Here is a 21401-nt window from a genome sequence, read left to right as displayed (position 1 = left end):
GCTGCACTGTGTTTTTCTACAGAGTAGACCTATGGCTCGAGCACAAGGCAGTTACACTTCTTCCCCCTTTCCTATCATATAATATGAAATCATTGCCGTTGCATTTGGTTATCATTTTTATGAGTAGTTTTCAGAAATTTGGAAAAGCTTTTCACTGGCCACATAAAATGGCTTGTCAATCCGGATCCGGCCCGTGGTCCTTTGATTTGATACCAGTGCCCTAATTGCTCTTTGCTCCCCTCCTTACAGCTTTGAGCTTAACAGCGACATTTTCCACGACCAACCTCTGCTGTCCATCTCCAACTGTCCCCCCAAAGAGGACTCGGACGTCCACGAGGGCTCCTCCGTGGCTGACGGCTCAAAATCTCCGTGGCTCAACAACTCAGTTTTCGAACCCGTGGGGACGAGCGGCGTTTCCGATCAGCTTTTCAGAGAGACGGACCTCGCCAAAGAGCTGCTAAATCAGCAGTGCGGGGAGCTGCGTCAGGAGCTGTCTATGAAGGACCACGACTTGAATGTTTTGCGAGAGGAAGTTTGCAAGACAGCCGAAGAGCTGGAGGAGGCTAGGAGCAGGTGAGACGGAAAACTGAAAAGGGTTCTCCATTTTGCAGAGGTGGGGGACTTGACTCAAAGTTATACTTACAGTGGGGGGTTTAAGGTTTTAGGATGTTTTTAAATGTTGTTTTAAAAAAGGTGATTTACTCCCACCTCTGCCATTTGGGATCAAGCTCACAGCTCTTCTATGCCATCTTTGTGTCTAGGTGGGCTCAAGTTACAGAGGAGCTCATGGAAGCCCTCATACAGCTCGAGGAGGAGAAGGAGAGGAGGATATACGCTGAGGAGGAGATGAACGTGAAAAGTCTCGAGCAAGACGGCCTTAAGAACAAACTAGCTGCCTTATTGGAGAGAAAGGCACTGGAAATCTCAGCTGAAACTTCCCCGCTGGTCCCTTCAATAGAGGAGGATAAACTGTCCGAGCAGCTTAACGAGAAGAGCGAGACGCCTTTTCCGTCACGTCAAGACCAGCAGGAGATGCTGGAAGTGTCTCTACAGGAGATTAAACAGACTGTGAATGGTACTTTACATGATGACAACCATCTGCAAACACTGCAGGTACGTTTATGAAACAACCAAAAGTATGTATGAGGGGCCATCATAATTCAAGATTACCTTTTACTCTCACTATATGAAATTCTCTCGTACACAGTACTGCAATGCTCTCATATACACAACAAAAACCCTCTCACACACTAATGAAACACTTTCATCCACACACTACGAAAAATGCTCTCACACATACTACTGAAACATCTTATACACTTATACACTACTGAAACGATCTAGTAGATGCTAGTGAAATGCTCTGATACACACTACTGAAACACTCATGCTCACACCATTGAATTATTATTTTTGCTCACAAGTGAAATACACACACACTACTGAATTTTTAAACTCAGATACACTATTGAATCGCTCTCACGCGTAGATTTATATATATATATATATATATATATATATATATATATATATATATTTTTTACTCACAGTGTTGACACACACACACACACACACACACACACACACTACTGAATGCTCTTGCATGCATTGCCGAAATGCTCTCAAACAAATTAAATTCTCACACACACAATTCTCTAAGACAACATACTGAAATACCTGCGATTGGCTGGCGACCAGTTCAGGGTGTACCCGCCTCCCGCCCGAAGATAGCTGGGATAGGCTCCAGCACGCCCGCGACCCTAGTATATGCTCATTTAATATATAAATATTAAATAAATATGCTCATTTAATTTACTGCAACTTCAGTAGTCTGTGCGAGCGTTTCAGTAGTGTGTGAAAATGTATGTGAAACATTTTAAAAAATTATGTTATCAAATGTACAAACCTTTTTGTGTCCTCCTTGCATGCTATTTTTTATTTCTTGTATCCACTATTGCTGCTGAAACGATAAATGTTTCCCAGTTGTGGGACTAATAAATGTCATTTTCTCTCTCCCCTCCAAGGCCAGTGATAATGAAGTCATATTGGAGCTAGAAGAGACTAAAAGGAGGAATCAAACCACATCTACCCTGCTGGACGAAAGGACTACGGTGATGGACCGAATGGGGGAGGAGCTCCAAAGCACACGTGCCCAGCTACTAGGCATCCAAACAGAGTTAGAAAGCCTACAGGTAGAACTGGAGAAGAAGCAAAGCAGTTTGGAAAGTGCTGAGAAACTAAGGAGGGAACTGGAAGCTGAGATTGTCAACCTGGAGGAGGCCCAAACTCTGGCAGCGCAGGAGAAAGGTGAACAGATGAAGAAGATGGAAGAGGTGCTCAAGGAGGAACTTGAACAGTTTAAGAACTTGCTACAAGCCAAGGATGCAGAGGTGAGACTTACACTAGTCAGAAAAAGTTAGGGATACACTCAGCTATTCACAGGGGATAGGGACAAAGCCCCGCACAAATAACAAAAATCTGTGAAAAATTGAAGCCCCTCCACCCGCTAGAAGGGGTTTGTAATTACATGGAGTTGCACTATGACCTTTACAGATTATCTTAATTTGACCTCTAAACCTTCGAATGCACGTGTCCATATTTCAGTACTTTTTGGACAACTTGCTGTTTTCTAACAATGAGATGAATGGCAAAATTTACAACAGGTGTTTGATCCGGCGGCACGGTGGACGACTGGTTAGAGCGTCAGCCTCACAGTTCTGAGGACCCGGGTTCAATCCCCGGCCCCGCCTGTGTGGAGTTTGCATGTTCTCCCCGTGTCTGTGTGGGTTTTCTCCGGGAACTCCGGTTTCCTCCCACATCCCAAAAACATGCATTGATTGGAGACTCTAAATTGCCCGTAGGTGTGACTGTGAGTGCAAATGCTTGTTTGTTTGTATGTGCCCTGCGATTGGCTGGCAACCAGTTCAGGGTGTACCCCGCCTCCTGCCCGATGACAGCTGGGATAGGCTCCAGCACGCCCGCGACCCTAGTGAGGAGAAGCGGCTCAGAAAATGGATGGCTGGATGGAGGTGTTTGATCCATGAATGACCTACTAATTTTCTGGCTCAATTAGTTAAAGAAAAGTCCTCTTCATCATGCTGTTCACATTTTCATATCATGAGACCAAGACGATGCCTAATATTCTCAGAGGGACGTGGCCACTGAGCGTAGATGTCAGCAGGTTGCAACTAGACTTTACACCGATCTGATCAGCTTGATCGGTATCGGCCGATAATTAGCATTTTATGCTGATCGGCTTTGTCATAATGTGCCGATCCGATCAGTGACATCATTGATTGGCTCCTCAAAAGACATTTACTCCGCGTTACCATCATGTACAGTATATTTGAATATTTGAATCCAAAAGCTTGTTTATTTTTTGCCTTGTCGCGTGTCTTTTGACCTAGTACTGTAAATATCTGACCTCCAATATTTATAAAAAAAAAAAATATGTTCGCGGTGTGAGACAGACAACACGTAATGCCTGGATCAGACTAGACAGACAAATTTGGTCTTTCACAATTACACTGTCAGACAACTGCAATAAAATCTTGTATTCCGATACCACCGCATCCTGTCATTTACGATCACTGGGCTTTGTCAACTCAAACGTGACCGGATACACACGTTACCATGGCGACAACAACAGCAATGGACCGCGTCGTGTGTATTATAAGACCAAAATTGGGAAAAACGTGCTGGTGGTCACCCGTGCTCGGGAGAGGACTTTAAGTCAAGGAATGCTTGAGGTATGTTCACGTATTTTTAATACGATACGACCTGTTAGCTGGCAACAAAACATTATGTAGCCTAGCAAGCTAGTGCTAGCACTAACGGTTGTACGTAAACATGCCGGCGTTATGTTGTATCAATCTCTAAAGTTTTGGTGTGTGTGAAAGTAATTTAATTACAATAAAGTAATTTAATTACAGTAAGTTAGCACCCATTATTTTTGTCATGTTGTAATGTTGGTTTGACCTGACTGATTAGAATACATGACCTGAATAGAGAATACTTTTGAAGATACTCAGTATACAATACTCAAGTATATACAGTAAATGAACAAGCTATTTAAATAGACACATTCCTCCATCTTGTGATTGGTTATCGTTTTTTTAAACTGTGATCGGCCCCAAAAATCCTGATCGTGTAAAGCCTAGTTGCAACAGAGATACAGAGACTGGAAGAGTCACAGAAAGGCATACTGTATAAGTTGGACATCCTTGGAAATGTTCATGAATCAAACACCTGTTGCCGTTCAGCTCCTTGTTGGAGAACAGCAAGTTGTGCTAAAACATTACATAGCTTGTCATGTGCTTTCAAAGGTTTAGAGAAGGTCAAATTGATTCACCTTAAACCTTATTGTGCATTTTAAGTTCATCCTGAAATTTCACCCAAAAGCCCAATATCCCAATATTTTTTGAGTAGTATTGATTGTTTTTTTTAGCTCCTTAGCTGAAATCACCATTCATTATGTTTTTATTGTCTTCTTCAGTTGGCTGAAGAGCGAGAGAAATGGGAGGATGAGAGACGGGAGAAGGACAGAGAAGTTCAAGATGTGAGGGAAATCCTCGAGGAGCTCAGGATGGAGCGGGATGAGGAGGTGAAGGCACTGATGGAGAGGCAGGTCTTGGCTGTGGAGGAGGCTACGGAGAGACTCCAGGCATCTAACCAGCAAGAGATGGCAGAGCTCCTGGATCAACATCAACGAGAGGTGGGACACAGGAACTGCCCATGTTAAATGAAGGCATAATCTCATCGTTGGTGAAAAATACATTTACATTTATTTCCTTTGTGATGTTCAAAAATGTGGACTCTGCAAAGAGAACATTTACTGAGAGCTGTCCCTCCCCCCACATAAATGTGTAGATTTCAGAATTGAACAGCCGCATGGAAACTGAGGTGCTGGTGCGGATAGCAGCCATGGAGCAGGAACAGAAGCGACAGATCAGCCTCATCAAACAGGTATTTAAAATGGTATAATGCTGGGTTAAGCAAAGTATGGCCTGCGTGCCACTTAGTTGTTCTTTAATTCGACCCACTGGGCATTTACTTTATCGAGTCCTGAAATATTTGTTGCATTAATTTAGCAGTTTTTTTCTTTCTAAAATTGGTTAATTAAAACCATTTAACCATTATTTGATTCAAATATTGGTTTATTGATTTATTGTAAATTAAAAAATTAAAGAAAAACAAAAATTGCATGTATACACTTAACATTTTTTAAATTGTTTTTATTAAATAACTAATTATAATTAAGTTAATTATGAATCAAATTTAAAAATGTGAATTTTATTACAAAAACAAATATTAAAATAAACCCTTATATACATGTAACATTTTTAGATAAATCTTTTAATGCTTAGTTAATCATGAAATAACATGAATAACAATTATTAATATTGCATTACTAAAATATTAAATAAACAATTGTGAATATATAAATTAAAACATTCATTTTATTAAACAGGTTATTTCATTATAATGAATTGAATTATGAATAAACAAATTTAAAAATGTGTTTTTATGTTTACTTAAGAATAATAGAATAAAGAATTGGTATACACTTAACATTTTTAAATTGTATTAAATAAATCATTAATTATGGTATTTTTTTAAATCAAGATTTTGGTAAAATGAACAATTTTATATCTACCATTAACTTAAGTAAATTAATTTTAAATAATAGAATTTAAAATGAGAATTATTAAAATGAATAAAATAATGTAAAAGAAACTTGCATGGACATTTTCACTTTTTATAAGCCAGTTTTAAAAGTCAAATGTGGCCCTTCGGCTCAACCATTGTCATGGCTTCACTGCAAATGTGGCAGTATCAGTACACAATATGCAGCTCCATTTTAAGTAGTTATTTTAAAGAGCCTCCTTCTTAATCGCTTCCCTCTGCAGGTGACTGAACGAGAGCATGAGCGGATGGTGTCGGAGCTGAAGGAAAAACATGACGAGGAGCTTAGTAGGCTGAAGATGGAGGTCACCATGGAGGTAACGGAGTGTCTGGAGGCTGCTCACCAGGTTGAAATGGAACACGCACAGGTAAAGAATATAAAACGGCAACCTGACAATTATTTTGAGGCCTGTTTTTTGGAGCTAATTTGCATGACAAGTGGTTTTCAGCACTTTGTTCTCTTCCCCCCTGAAGGCCCAGAAGAACCGTGAGCTCGAAGCCTTGCGCCTGAGCCTGATATACCTCCACACGTCCCAGCTTGAGGTCTCCCAGGACTCCACTCTCGTAGAGGGTCAGGCCTCCCTGCAGGACCAGCACCAGTTGGAACTGGACCACATCAGAGAGCAGAATGAGGCGCAGCTCGACCGACTGCGTAAGTTGCATCAACGTGACATGGGTGAGTGTGGAGGGCATCACTTGTTCCTAAAAATTTAAATAAAATAAAAATCTAATCGTTTCAATGTTTGTTGCATGTTCAGACGAGTTGAAACAGAAGTTTGCCGATGAGAAAGGGTCCATGGAGGAGAAGCAGACCAAACAGATACACGTCAGGCTTTCCGAAAACCTTCATTTAATGTGTTAAATATTTATACATTTAGGTAATTTTCTGTTCTTTTTACAGGTTCTAAGATCTGAGTGGGCAGCTGATGCTGAAACTACCCAGTCGATGTTCCAGGGCAGCCTTGCCAGCACCCGTATAGAGCTCGCCGAAACTCAGGCCTCCCTCGCCCAGACCAGCCAAGCTTTAATCGAAGCCAAGGAATCTTTGTCCCACGCTCAGACGGAGCTGCGGGAGTCAAAAGCACGCCTGGAGAGCTTCGAGATCTCCGTTCAGGAGCAGAAGCAGAAACTGGAGGAGGAATTGAAGGAATCCTGGGCTGACAGGAATGCTGCGGCCTGTAAGTTCCATGTATTTCAATACGAACTTCAACAAAGATGCACATTGCATCTGGAAAGTTTTCTATGTTTTGTTATGTTACGGCCTTAATCCAAAATTGATTTTTTAATAAGTATTTTTCCCTCAAAATTCTACACACAACACCCCATAATGAATTTTTTATTTTTATTTTTTTTTAAATCACATCTGATGATAAATAATGTTATTATAGGGTATGTGTAGAATTTTGAGTGGGAAAATAAATTTATTCCATTTTGGAATAAGGCAGTAATGTAACAAAGTGTGGAAATGTGAAGAGCTTGAATACTTTTTGGATTTTTGGATATACCATTTCTTTTCTAAATGCCATTCAGGTTCTCAAGAGGAGTTGGTGTCTAGCCACAAGGCATTGCTTCAGGAGAGAGAGCAGCAAGTGCGCCAACTAGAGGAGAGGCATCGGCAGCTGCAGGAAGAGGTGACAATCGGGCCAAATTTGAGCATTTTCCCAACCTTCTGATCAAAGTCAGCAAAGGCCCGATTATCGGATGCCTCTAAAAAAAAAAAAAAAAGTTCTACTGAGCAATTATCCTCTTGTGTGGGAATTTCTCGCCCCAATCTGCTTGGAAAATGCGTCTGACCTATTCCTCGCCCACCCCATTTGTTTTTTGCTCCCACTTTTTTTTTTTGTTGAACTCAAAAGATCTAAAACGTCTCTCAAATGTTCGTCACAAATCTGTCTTAATCTGTGTTAGTTAGTTCTCTCTCTCTCTCTCTCTATCTATCTATCTATATCTATCTCTCTCTATATATATATATATATATATATATATAACTATAATATAACATACAACATGATTATTGCACAGGGCTGCGTTAGGCTGGCCACAATTAAACGCCGTTCTAAAATGTGCTGTCATCCTTTGGTTCTGTCAAGCAGGTTTCGCGGCTGCAGGAGGAGAAAGATCTGCTGAAGAAGAGCTCACAGCAGGAAGTAGGCCAGTTGTGGACTCAGCTAGAGAGTATGAGAGCCAGTCGTCAAGAGCTAGGAGGTGAGGTTTATGATCCAACCTGACATCAAGACAGCCTTTTCATCAGAAGTATTGATTTAACAACCCAAGAACAGGTAGCATTTTTTGATTGACTGGTTCCTCTCAGTTATGAAATATGACAACACAGAGAGAGGGGGAAATCTGAAAATGTTTAGCTCTGGGCCTCAGTCAAACGTAACTCTATGTTTGTCATCCCAGAGCTGAAGGAGCAGCTGTTGGCTCGCTCGTCCCGTGTTGATGTCATCGAGCGCCTCAAAGCTGAATTTAACGAACAAAAGCGTGAAATCAAAGAGCAGAATGAGGCTGAGCTGGAAAGCCTGAGGAGGTATTTCTACACACTACAGTGATGTCTTTTTATGTTTGTATTATATTGAAATGGAAACTGATTTCCGCTTTACGGTTACTTTGGTTGAGATTCACTAGTTTCAAAATTGTAACTGTGCCTCCTGCTCCAGGTACTTTGAGCAGCGGTTGCACATGTCTGAGGAGAGCTCCAGAGAGCAAATTGCTCTGCTCCAGCTGAAACTTGTGGAAAGTGCTTTGGAGGAGTCTGTGCTTAAAACCACAGATCACAGGTATGCCAGCAAAGCCACCTCAGTGAATATCCTAAAATACGCAAATGAAACGTTGGTCTCATCGCCTATTTGCTTCAGTTTCGTGTCTCAAGATCCGGCTGAAGAAACGGATGGCGTGCAATGTGACACCAGCCTTAAAGTGGACAAACAAAAGGTGAAGCTGAAAATATTACGAACATGGCTGCTTTTGTAAAACTTACTCTAAAGTGCAGTGGAACCAAGTAACTTGTATAATTCGATTTACAAAAAAAAAAGAAAAAAGGTTGAAGCAAAGTCTTTGGCTCAAAGCTTCACAGTGAACATTTTTCCACACAGACTATTGTTGCTGCAGACTGTGAAGGCAGCGAGCCAGGAGTAAACAGTCCGTAAAAGACAGAGAATGTCCAAAGTTTGGAATTATTTCACACTTAGATGAAGTGTAATGTGTTGAATGTAAAGCAGAACTGGCGTACCATGTTAATTTAATACAGCCTACCACCACAAGTTGGAACGTATTGTGATGAGCCCACAAGTGGTGAAGCATAGACACAGTCGCTAGTCCACTTCATCGTTTTATTGAACAAATGATAACAAAAGAAACGCAAAATAGGCGCATTCACACATTCTATGGCCTACAGCTGGTGCCCAGTCACTCAACAGGTAGACTAGTTCACCCTAACCCTAAAAAATACCGACACCTCACGCAAAAATGTTTTATTGTATTGTATGTTGGTATTGTTGTTTATAATGCAAAATATATTTTTATCCGATGGATAAGTGGTTCGGAAAATGAATAAATGAATACTCAATTAATGGATGGGATAATCGGGAGAATACTCGATTCTAAAGATATTCCACAGCTGCTGCCCTAGTATGATGTCAAATCAGATGTCAACAAATCTTGTGCGACTTACTTGACAAGCGTATTGTCCTTTTTATTTGACTTTGTTTTTTGGGGGATGCCACCACAGAAAATGTGTCAGTGCAACGATAACCGTAGAACACGAAATGGAACTTGGGACATAGGAAAGTCTTATTTATAGTCAACAATGGAGGTTCCGCTGTAGTTGACTTTTTTTCTGATCATCTTTTAGTCATAAATATGACATTTTTAGGGTTCCATGGATGTTTATGGCAGCACAATTGGGGGGGGTAGTGGTTTGAACATGTACCTCACAATCAACAGGTTCTGGGTTTGGATCTTTGGAGTCTGTATTTGTAAGTGTCAGTGTAAGTATGAATGGTTGTTTGTCTATATGTGCTCAACGATTGGCTGGCGACCAGTCCAGGATGTACCTCGCCTCTCGCACAATTTTTAAAAAAGATTTCAAGTAAAAAAATCATTTTGAGTATCTAGTTATGCCACAGCTACTTTGGTGTTATTAGAGCTTTAAAATTGAGATACGTTTTTGAATGCATTTCAAATGTGTATGTCTCGATATTTTGTCTCATCTAGGAAGTGCTTTATACCCAAATGGAGGACAAACACAAAATGGAGCTCAGTGACCTACAATCATCCTTTAAGGAAGAACTGCATCAGGTAAGCCACTTTCGACCCATTTTTCCACTCTTGACTTTTCCCCCCCCTCTTTTCACATGAAAATAAGAATTTTTATTTTAACCACCCCCCACCCCCTTGCCTGTTTGGGTAGGTGCGTTCACATCTCGCGGACCATTACTACAATGAGCTGCAGGAGATGAAGACTCGCCATTCCCTGGAGCTAGAACAACTCCGAGCCAAAATTTCTGACCGTCACTTACAAGGTGCTTTACCGTATTAGTATTTGCGTACCATATACTAGGCCTAGACGATTCATCTTTTAATTTGAGTTTGTCGGAGCATTTCATTTATTTATTTATTCAGTTTGTCAGGTCACATTTAAAGTGTTTGAATATTTAAAATATTGATTTCTTAAGGATGGTGTTTGCATGTATGTTTTGATAAAAGGGACAGTTTTCCTTGAGGAAGCACTTATTTACCTGTAAAGAAAACATTGATGGTGGGGAAAAAACTTGTTTGGTGTCAGAAAAAATAAAGCAATGGGTGAAAAATATGTTTTGAATAATCATTTGATTTTTCTATAAGCAAAGGGGTAAATATCAATTAAGCGCCAAGATTTGTTTTTATTTTTATTTTATTTTTTAACCCAGCCCTACCCTATGCATTTTGAGAATACCCCTCACCCCAAAAGGGGGTTTAGTTGCATATAGATGCCACACGATGGCGGCAAAGCACTTAAAAAACTACCAGCATCATAAAGCGTGCATCTAGTATGTACACAATCATGAACCCATGTTACATAGACAACTGTATTCAGTAGTTAAATTGTTCGACATCCTTCACATGAGGCTCATAAATAATATGAAAAATAAATAAATAATTAGTTAGCATACTAGTCTAAATTACACGCGAGCGCAAACTGATGTGACATCACACAGGGGCTAGAAAACATCAAACATTACATTACAAACTTTACACAATAGGCACTGTCACTAAAGTCACCTTTTGGCATTTTCACACAACACACGATTGAGAATACGGGCGACTAACAGAGGATATGTTCCCCAAAAAATTCTGCGAATGCCAAACCTTGAATCTGCAATGATTCACTGTAAATGAATTCACCCTTAACTCATCTCTTGCAGAGATCACTCGTGTGCACATGGAGGCAGCAAGACAAGTCGAGGTGAGAGGATAAAGCTAAATACATTTTTAAAAAGTCTACTGTTTGACACAATGTGCTCATTTTAATCAGGTCGAGGTTGAACTGCGGTTATGGTGTTGTACCGCGGAGCGACACGCCAGCTTGACCCTCATTCACACCTTGGAGAACACGCTGGCAGACATGAACAAACTCAATGCAGAGCTGCATAAAACCACCCAAAAGGTAAGGGAACAATTCTCAAAATCACCATGTGTCCTGGCCACATGGACGTTAAACTGTCTATCGCAGCTGAAAAGGGAGTTTGACGAGGAGCGTGTCAGTCTCAAGGAAGCGCTGGTGCAACAAGGCGAGGAGGAAATGAGGAGGATGAGAGAGGAGCACAAAGCTGAACTGGCTGCCATCAAGACTGAGATGGAAAAGGAGAAGGCACGCTTGCAAAATGCTCTCTCAGAGGAGAAGGAAAAGTCCCTGAAGAACGAATGTAAGTTTACTCGTGTTATTAACGACGACGTGACCATCCTTCAGTTTGTAACGCTGCCGCTTGTGTCGTAGGCCCTCAGACTCTTCAAGGAAGGTACGATGTGGAGCTACAACATGAGAAGAGCAGCATGGCAAAGGAAATGAAAGAGCTCACGGTTCTACTCCAACAGCAGGCTGAGGAGCGACTGAAACAAGCCCAAGACCGGTGAGAGATGTCTTGGATTGGGGTGTTGAAATAAATCATGTAATCGATACGTCACGATGAAGACCTGAATCGTTTAAGCATCGATGGAGTGGCAGACCGTAATTGATTGTTTTATTTATTTTTTTGCTTTGACTTGCGAGCTCAAACTTGAGATACAAAAGCTATATGGTGTCAGTGAACTCAACTCACTTCACAGTAAGCAGCAGTTTGCCAAATATTGAATTTTTAACTGCTCACAAAAGCGACTTTAAACTGTTTAATGCCACTCCCAGTTGAAGTTTACTGTCACACGAAACAAAACAAAGAGAATTACACTTTATTTCCAACAACATAGCTTTGCCTTATGAAAAGGTCAGCTTAGCTTAATGCTAAGAAACCACGCTAAACACCATTGACTGCTAACGGTTAGCGTCGATAGTCGCGGTTTGAGAAGCAGGTGATATTTGAACACAAACGGTGGAGCAACACATCTAGATATAACAATATAATATATAACAATAGTCAGTCATGTTCTTTATTCTCATTACAAATTTGTAATATTAGAGCATCTTACTGAGTCACTTACAGTAGTTGTAGAAGGCTAATCTTTGTGTCTGCATGACTGTACAGTATTACCAGCACAATTAATGGGATTGCAGCATCAAAGCATGATGATGCACACACTATTTAATTCTTTACATTCTATCATTACTTTGTTTTTATATAGTATGGTATTATAGAGTGCTACTTTTTCTATTTCTATTCAATTTGTTTCACTCTTAAAATTATGACTATATTTGCATATTATGACTATTAAAAACATGGACTTTTCCCTCAAAGTTATGACTGTATCCATGTTACGACTATTTAAAAAAAAATAATTGAGACTTCTTTCCAAATTTATTTTATTCACATATTACAACTTTTTTCTCATTCTCTAACTTTAATGTATTTTATTTTATTTCCAGTGTCGCATTAATACTACTTTGTAAATGCAAAACTCAATGTGGCGTACATTTAATAAGAATTGTTTTCCTTTCTTCAGATTCGAGGAAGAAAAGTCTGTGTTGGAGCGGTGTTTGTCCCAGAGGAATGACATCTCTCTCGCGGAGCTACAGCACAAACATCGCACTGAGCTGGAACAGGGGCGAGCGGCCCTCGTGGACAAACACTCCAAAGAGATGGACTCGCGCAACACCGAACACAAAGCGCAACTGGACGCTCTCTGCACCAGGCACGGGGACCAGCTCGCGGCTGTGACCGCCCAACTGCAGTCGGAGTACAATGCTCAGCTTTTTGCCTTGGAAGTGACCCTCAATTCCAAGTGCAAGGAGGACCTGCAAGCCCTGCAGGATTTGTTTCAAGAAACTAGTCAGGCCCAGCTGGAGGCTCGAGAAGCGGAGCTGGCTCGGAAACACCAGGAAGAGATGGATGAAATCGAAAAGCGGATGCTGAGTAATATGGACACCTTGGAAGCCACGTACCTGACGGAAGTACATGTAAGAGCACGCGTTTGTAGAACCTTGGCGTCATGATGTCTTAATATGTGAGTGTATTTTTCTTTGTAATACCAGGCACTGCGTGATGAAATAGTCCAACTGGAACAGAGGCACCATCAAGACCTCACCGGTCAAAAGGCGGCGCATCAGCATGTGGTGGAGCGTTACGTTGCGGAGAAAGAGGCTCTCAGGGAGGAGCTGCGAAAGGAGCTCGCTCAGATACACATGGACAAGTTCAGAGCCATGGCAACCGAGCTCAGCCTCCTTCATCAGGTAAACAAGCAGCCTAAACTTAATGAAAGCAATACAATGATGTTAGATGGCTACTTTTTTTTCCTTGTAAAATTATGACATTTTCTTTATTACAACTTGGAATATTACAGAAATACCCTCATAATTTTATGGAAACCTGTTGCCCTATTCCAAGAGAAACATTGTTTGCTGAAAACTAAAATATATATTTTTAATATTACAACTTTTTCTCCTGAAACCAGGATTTTTTTTTTTCTGATAAGACTTAAGTTTTTATTTAAAATGTTTGCTTTACTGTTTTATTACATCTTAATTTTTTAAAATTATGACTTCATCTGTGAAATTCTGACTTAAAGCAATCCCACCCCGATCCTTTTATACAGACTGAACTGTCTGCTCAAAAAGAGTCACTGGATGCTGATCACTGCAAAGCTCTGGGTACCCTGAAGGCACAGGTACTCATCCAATCATCCCACCTGAGCATCTATTTTATATATTATTGCTTCACATGGTAACAAGTTGGTACAATATATGAACATTTAATTGTACTGTAGATAGAAGTCTCACTGTATTTCCTCAAATGGTGGCGTCCGCTTTAATAGATGCCGTTCCTCACTTAATCGGCAGGTGTTTGGTCCATTTGAGTCAATAAACACCACAGCTCAAATGCCCCCCCGCCCCCGCTTATCCATCTATCCATTTTCTATAGCGCTTCTCCTCATTAGGGTCGCAGGTGAGCTGGCGCCTATCCCGGCTGACTTTGGGTGAAAGGCTTTGGTACTCCCTTGACTGGTCAATAGCCAATCACAAGGCACACATACACAATCGACCATTCCCTCTCATTCTATGCTTAGCGTTTTAAAGGGGCACTAAAGCCAAGATGTCAAAACTTTTATGTTTTAAAGGTGACGATGTTTATCAGCTGATGTTTATTTGAAGCGAGGAAGTATTAAAAAAAAAAAAAAAAAAAAAAAAAGTTGCAAACCTCGCATATGACTTGGGGGTCACCATTCTGACCAAAGAATCTGGGCATTCAGAGAATATTGATAATGCTTCACTTTTTCTACATTGCTGCCTTATTTCAAAATAACTTATTTTGATATTACAACTTGAAATATTGTCATATTTCATCTAACCTTATTGTACTATTCCAAAAAAATATTGTTTATGGAAAATGTTTGTTTGTAATATTTCCACTTTTTCTCCTAAAAGTAAGATTTTTTTTTTTCTTCCTGATAATAAATCCTGTGCTTTTATTCAAGTAAAATTTCAACTTTATTCTCCTATTACTACCTTATTCTGTAAAATAATCTTCTGCATTAAATTGTTTTCTTTATTCACATAGTATTGCAATTTTATTCTCTTACAATATTTTTTTTTTTTCATTTTAAGTCGCTTATGTAAAATTATGACTTTTATTGTAACATTACAACTTTGGGATGTTGTAAAATTTTGAGGAAAAAAAACATGTATTCAGTTTTGGAATAAGGCTATCACCTGCAAAAAGTGAAGCGCTGTCAAAACTTTCCGTTTGCACTGTAGACTGTATAGTTAACAGTAACTTATCTTGTTAGGTTCTAGAACTGGAGCAGCAACACAGCACTGCTCTTCAAGAGCTCACACAGGCTTATACCACTGAGAAAGAACAACTCCACCAACAGCACCAACTCCAGCTCCAGGTGTGTGTTTGTTTGTGTGTGTGAGTGCACGCGCTACTCGTGTGTTGCCCTGGTCTCAAACAGCACATAGAGAGTTGTCCATCCCTCCCAATGGTGTATTTGTGCAGTACTGGGAATCAAATAAGACGCATGTTGCCCTGTTTTAGGAGCTTAAAGGAGTCTCCACGCGAGAACTGAAGGAATGTCGTCAACAGCTTGAAGAGTTGTCGTCGATTCAACACCAGCGCTTCCTGGAGGAAGCGGAGCTCCTTAAAGTCCAATCCGGGAAGAAGTTGGAAGACCAGATTTATCACATGAAGGTGAAAGATGTTTTTTTGGAGCTGTTGTTGTCCTGGTCAACACTCACTATTCAGCTCTTCAAAAAACACCTTCATGACCAACATTAAAATACAGTAGCGCAGAAGGCGTGTTTATCAAAAACGAGAGAGAGGTTTTATTCCTTTGTACCTTATGTTTAATGATATCCTAAGCCACTGTAACACTATCCACATTTTGAGTATAAGCACCTTGCTTCAATATAGGAAATTAAACTGTGCTTAAATAATGATTCAACTTAAATAATGATTCAATTCAAATGCATTAGACATAAAAACAAACAGTCCATTAAAGTGAAATAAGTCTTCTAAATTTGACACACGCAAATTGGTTGTTGTTAACAACCTTGCCAAATGTTCTTTTTTTATTTTATTTTTTATTTTTTTTTTTTTAAATCACCAAGTATATAAAATGGCGCTTCATAATCATGAAAAATCAAATCATTGTCTCCACTCTCAAACGCTGTGGGCGAGGCCGCTGAGTGCGCTGATATGACACGGCGCTCAACTGTCAATCAAATACTACGACCTGATAAATGGATACTACTTTGTCTCGCATCTTTCTTATGCCTACACACCCCTATGTGCTTGAGCTCCAAAAATATATTCACTGAAAGCCTCCAGGGCTGGGGAGTATATCCTACCCGGGTTAGCCCCACAATGAAGCGTAAGGCTTCTGCCTAGTAATTTGAAATTGTGCCAGATAACCACGGATGAGAAAAACGGCGCTCAAGTTCTTATATATAGTGTGTGTGTGTGTGGGTGTGTGAAGGGGGGGGATCTGTGCCACTGGGCACAGTTTTAGCCATGCCTAAAAAAAACAAAATCTGAAAAACTGTTTAAACGCTATCTCCACAAATGAGAACTACATAGTTGTCAGTCTTTGCACATTTTTTCGGCAGCTATCCTCAAACAAGTGTAATTTATGTAGAAGCAAATCTCTGAACTTCCAACAGAAGTAGAGTTTGGCAGCTGTTCTTTTGCATACCACTAAATGGAGCCCGCATACCAATTGGAGAACCTGTACCACTTTTTGTGACTCACTGGTCTAAATGAAGCTCCTCAAGTCACTCCAACAATAGGTGTTTTTTGTGAATGCTGATAGGCCAAAATGGGGACTGTGTGGGTTTTCACTGGATACGACTATATATCCAACAGTCTCATTTTGAGCCAGCATTATGTAATCTCAGTGGATTATTTCATGTTGGTGTGTTTGTTTCCTACATTGCTCCTCTAATCTCCAGATGCACCAGTTCTTTTGAAGGTTTAGGTTTCCCCTCCCCAATTGGACTCTGTGCCAATGGCGCTTTATTAAAAAACAGTTTCTGTGTAATCCCGCCATCATATATGAGGCAAGCGTGCTTGTCCGTCTGTCTGCATGTGCTCTGGTACATTTGTGTTTTTGCATCGCTGCCATCTGAACAGTTGCTAAAAGGGATGAATGTAAGCTTTTTATCTGCTGATGCACAAGGTTTTTAGGGCGAAGTTATTTTTTTCAGACATTTCCCTGGCAGTCTAAGAGACGCAGCCAGCAAACAGCAACAAACAAGTGCATAAACGTTCATTTTTTTTAATTTTTTTTTAATGTTTTATTTTTAATTAATGCATCGCGATTTCTTTCAAGGCTGAGAGGCAGGCGGAGCTTGAGGACCTACGCCGGGCCTTGGTGTCAGAACAGGAAGAGAAGGAGCGCAACTACATCAGCAAAATGAGCCAGCTCACTGTTCAAGTGCAGCAGCTAGACGCTGTTGTAGCCCAGGTACTCTTCACACACATGCAGTCAATTCGATTACTAACTTTGGTCATGTTCAATGCATATGCACATATGACTATTTCCTTGATTGTTGCTGGGGATTTATTTTTTTTACTTTATTCCCCCCCCCATGAAAACACAAGCGGTTTAGCAGGTTACCATGGAATATTAGCGCCACAGTGTGAAAAAAATAATTTAATTATGAAAGTATATAAAATTACTTCAGTAAAAGTTTAAGTAAAATAAACAACTGAGATGTGGTTGCAGTCCTTTTTATAACTGGATGTGGCTGTTTTCAAAATTAACCAATCATATTCAAACTCATGTTGAATTGGCGTCAGCCCACCCCTGCCAAAATGTAAAGTGCCTCTGATTAACACCAGATAAAGTTCTTTTGTTTAGGCTAATGTATACAGTATATAATGTAGTTAATCCCCCCCCGCCCAAACTGAGTTGCATAGGTTATAGATCACATTAATGGTGAAGAAATTATCTTTCTCTAATTTTTTAATATCACAAAAAGTGACATTTGAACAGGGGTGTTTAGACCTTATAATCACTGTATATTAAAAAAAAAAAAAGGTGAAGCCAAGTAGGGCACTCCATTTTGACTCAACACTCAATCTCCTGAAAAGATTGACTGTTGAGTAATAGCGGGACAGAAGGGAAGAATGGCTCACGTTTAGAAATGACAATGGCAATTATGCTATTAGGCTAACAAGAAAATACAAAAGAACTGTGGCACTGAACTGGAGGCGATTCTTTCATGTCCTACTAACGAGTCCATGTACCACTAGTGGTACTAGTAGCACATTTTGACAACCACAAAATGAAAATAGTCAAAATTGTAAGAAATATCGTGTTTTCCGGCCTCTTAATACAGCAAACAAACAAAAAAAACTGAATTTGCTATCTCAAGTAATTAGAATATTGCATAAGAAACAATCAAAATGATTTTAACAGGAATTAAGTAGGAATTGGCCTTCTGAAAAATATTTTCCCAAGTATTTAATTAATCTGTATAATGAGTTTCACTTTTTGATTTGAACTACTAAAACTGGAATTTTTTGAAATTAATCTTTTAGATGCTCATTGAGCTGTCCATCTCATGTAATTTTCTCATCTCCTCGCGCATGATGGTTTCAAGTCTCTTTTGTTTGATGTTTGAGATATATTTCTCCAGAATATTTTGATTAAGGTCTGTTGTGTCCGGTGCTGCAAACGGCAGTTGATTTGTGTGCATGCACTTAGCTGTTGCCATAGCACCTGGCACCTTGGCCGTTTGATGGTAAGATATCAACATGTACACTCAACCCCCTCCTCTACCATGAGGTTAGCAAAGAGAACCTTACAAGAGAGGGGCTGGGAGGGTTCTGTTGCCTGGGCGACGCCATTGTTTGGCCGATGCAGGTGGCTGCGTGAGACGTTTTTAATGGAGAGCGGGAGGGAGGGCGAAAACGGAGGGAAGCTATGTGAATCGTGGCAGAGGAAAATGAAATAAGCAAGGAAGGAAAGGTATGGAAAAAACCTATTCCTGAAGTTGGACAAACTTCAAACTGGAATCCACTCAGTGATTTTTAATTAAAAAAAAAAAAAAAATTATTTGTTTATTTTATTTTTTTTTAAGTTTAGGAATCGAATAGTCAGTGGGTTTGTCCTCTCTTGTCTTTCCTACCAATGAACTGTATAAATATGCAGATGTTTTTTGACTGGTTATTTACTTTGTTGTGAGTTAATAGCATTCACAAGCATCCTTTGTCTTTCCTCCCAGTTGCGAGCAGAGGTTGGCTGCTTACAGGCAGAGTTGGAGGGCAAGTGCGCTGAGATGGAGACCCTGGACACCCTCCTCCAAAGACGGGAGCGTGAGAGTCAGGAGGGAGGCAACCATCTCAAAATGCTCACCGATGACTTGCAGACTGCCAAAGAGGAGAGGTATGTCTCCGTTTGTGTGTGTCCGGTAGGGCTGGGCTATTAACCAATTTGATCGATTATCTCCTGTTAGTTAGGGCGATTTTTGTGTTGTGCACGCCTCAAACTGTTTTGTTTTTTTAGCAACTTCTGTAGTTTAAAAACTACTTCCCCTAACAACATAGCTGTGAAGAGAGAGGAGTTAGTTTACACAAGCATAGTGAGTGATCCCAACTGGGCAATTTAAGGCCAGGGCCAGTCTTTCTTTCTGATGTGTCTCATGGCTTCTTTTCCCGTGTATAGACGTAAACTGCATCAGGCCAACAACAAGCTAAAAAAGGTGCTGATTGAGATGCTTCGCAGCGCCGTTGCTACTGAAGAGCTCATCGGCCAAAAGATTAACACCAGAAGCAACACATCTGAGGAAGCTGTCCATCAGACGAACTCATTGGAGAATAAAGATGCACAAGAATCAGGCCAGTCTTTTTTTGTTTGTTTGTTTTTGTCTCAACATGTGGAGTTGACAGCAGTTGTGCAGTCACTGGCACATTTTACTAATCAGTTATCACTGTCTCGTTTCAATAGGCATTTCGGTTGCAGATATGACTCTACCTGAGGACTTGGAGCTGACCCACCAGCTCTGCGAGAGTCTGCTGGTTTCTGACATGCACATTAATCCCGGAGGAGAGGAAGCAGCCATGAATGCCTGCAGCCGACTGCACCACACAGTTGATAAGCTCCTCGAGCTGCTTAACCAGGCCAACACACAGGTAGCGTCTTTTGCACAGGTTTGATGAACTAAGATCCCAAATAGCAGGTGGTAAATTGCGTCGACACTCACTCTAATAGATTGCGTGCACTTTTGCTTACCGGTATAAAACGGGGTGGAGATTGTTTGATTATTTAAAAGAGGGGCTTGGCTGTATGGTGGCAGTGAATTCAACACACTTCACAATAAGCAGCACTTTGGAAAATAGTAATCAATTCTTACAAAAATAGGTTTCAAACTGTTTTTGCCGCTCCCAGTTCACTGCCAAACTAAACATAAAACAAAGAGAATTATACCTTGTGTATTTAAAACAACCACATAGCTTACCCTTTCCGTATGCTAGCTTAATGCTAATGCTAAACAGCATCTATATTGTAATGCTTTAATTAAGGGATTGAACACAAATGGTGCAGCAGCGCATGTAGACAGACAATATAACAGTACTCAGTCATATGTTCTTTATCCTCTGCGAAGAATGACAAATATTAGTGCTTTACTGATGAGTTGGAGGAGCCGACACCTCAGTGAACAGTATAACTGTCTGTCTTATATTGCCCTCAGATAGCCAAGGTGAGCAGATCTGAAAGAGCAGCATAATGGATGTAGTATGACAAAAACAGTTTATTTTAATTCTATGTAATTGTCATTAGTGCGTTTTTTTTTTTTTTTTAATGTATTTTCCGTTCATTTCAATGGGAATATGATGATTTGAGATAAGAGAATTTTGAGTTACGAACGTGGTCACGGAACCAATTACACTCATATTTCAAGGCACTGCAGTAGAACATGTAAAATGAACTGCACAACATTGCTGGTTTGCAAGACAATCCTGGGCGCTTCCACATCTATTGTGCCCATTTTCGCACATGCAAACCTTTTCAAAATTAGGCCCAGTGTGTTCAAGAAAAACAATGCTCCCCAGTTGTCAAACGCTACTAACTCGTTTGTAATTCTCCCCCCCAACTGCAGCTGGAGAAGACTCATAACGTACACTTGTCTCTAGAGGAGAGGTACTCTCAAGGCCAAGAGGATTCTGCCCAACTCCTTAAGCAGCACAATCTCTTGTTGGTGCAGATTGACCAGGAGGTCAAGTTGAAGAGTGTGCTGGAGCTGGAACTCCACAAGGCTGAGGGTGAGCTCAGTATGTCAGTGTTTAGCAAGGCTCTAGACTAACTTTTTGCACTTGTTACACTGGTGTGTACCCCGCCTCTCGCCCAGAATCAGCTGGGGTGGGCTCCAGCATACCCGCGACCCTAGTGAGGATAAGCGGTATGGAAATGGATGGAGAGAGAGAGAGAGAATGCATTTCAATGTGCTTTACGTAATTAAGAGCATTTAAAAACAAAAAACAAAAGACATTTAAAAGCAAAGTACAGCAATAAAAATACATTTACTTAAATAACTAAAAGATCGTACAGTCCAAGAAAAATATTTTTAAAAAGGACTTTACAAT

The 21401-nt window shown here is 40.3% G+C and overlaps 1 protein-coding gene across 7 annotated transcripts in view; it reads left to right on the top strand.

Annotated features, from left to right (window-relative positions):
• pcnt (pericentrin) overlaps window positions 1-21401 on the top strand; it is a 57670-nt gene that overhangs the window by 10218 nt on the left and 26051 nt on the right. For 4 of the 7 annotated variants that reach the window (XM_061697392.1, XM_061697390.1, XM_061697393.1 and 1 more), the window contains exons 6-35: window positions 250-573; window positions 762-1113; window positions 2025-2390; window positions 4496-4714; window positions 4870-4965; window positions 5910-6053; window positions 6160-6361; window positions 6444-6511; window positions 6587-6863; window positions 7216-7316; window positions 7776-7890; window positions 8089-8215; window positions 8346-8465; window positions 8544-8619; window positions 9901-9984; window positions 10097-10208; window positions 11091-11131; window positions 11201-11332; window positions 11399-11591; window positions 11663-11795; window positions 12820-13273; window positions 13349-13546; window positions 13909-13980; window positions 15100-15204; window positions 15351-15503; window positions 17143-17277; window positions 19043-19203; window positions 19483-19655; window positions 19765-19949; window positions 20918-21080. In XM_061697392.1, coding sequence (XP_061553376.1) covers window positions 250-573; window positions 762-1113; window positions 2025-2390; window positions 4496-4714; window positions 4870-4965; window positions 5910-6053; window positions 6160-6361; window positions 6444-6511; window positions 6587-6863; window positions 7216-7316; window positions 7776-7890; window positions 8089-8215; window positions 8346-8465; window positions 8544-8619; window positions 9901-9984; window positions 10097-10208; window positions 11091-11131; window positions 11201-11332; window positions 11399-11591; window positions 11663-11795; window positions 12820-13273; window positions 13349-13546; window positions 13909-13980; window positions 15100-15204; window positions 15351-15503; window positions 17143-17277; window positions 19043-19203; window positions 19483-19655; window positions 19765-19949; window positions 20918-21080 — 5081 coding nt within the window. The remainder of the gene's footprint in view (window positions 1-249; window positions 574-761; window positions 1114-2024; window positions 2391-4495; window positions 4715-4869; window positions 4966-5909; window positions 6054-6159; window positions 6362-6443; window positions 6512-6586; window positions 6864-7215; window positions 7317-7775; window positions 7891-8088; window positions 8216-8345; window positions 8466-8543; window positions 8620-9900; window positions 9985-10096; window positions 10209-11090; window positions 11132-11200; window positions 11333-11398; window positions 11592-11662; window positions 11796-12819; window positions 13274-13348; window positions 13547-13908; window positions 13981-15099; window positions 15205-15350; window positions 15504-17142; window positions 17278-19042; window positions 19204-19482; window positions 19656-19764; window positions 19950-20917; window positions 21081-21401) is intronic. The other 3 variants (XM_061697394.1, XM_061697389.1, XM_061697391.1) reach the window with 2 other exon arrangements.

The sequence above is a fragment of the Phycodurus eques genome, chromosome 14 (assembly GCF_024500275.1).
Source record: "Phycodurus eques isolate BA_2022a chromosome 14, UOR_Pequ_1.1, whole genome shotgun sequence".
In the NCBI taxonomy this organism is placed as follows: domain Eukaryota; kingdom Metazoa; phylum Chordata; class Actinopteri; order Syngnathiformes; family Syngnathidae; genus Phycodurus; species Phycodurus eques.
This window is presented reverse-complemented; position numbering and strand designations above follow the sequence as displayed.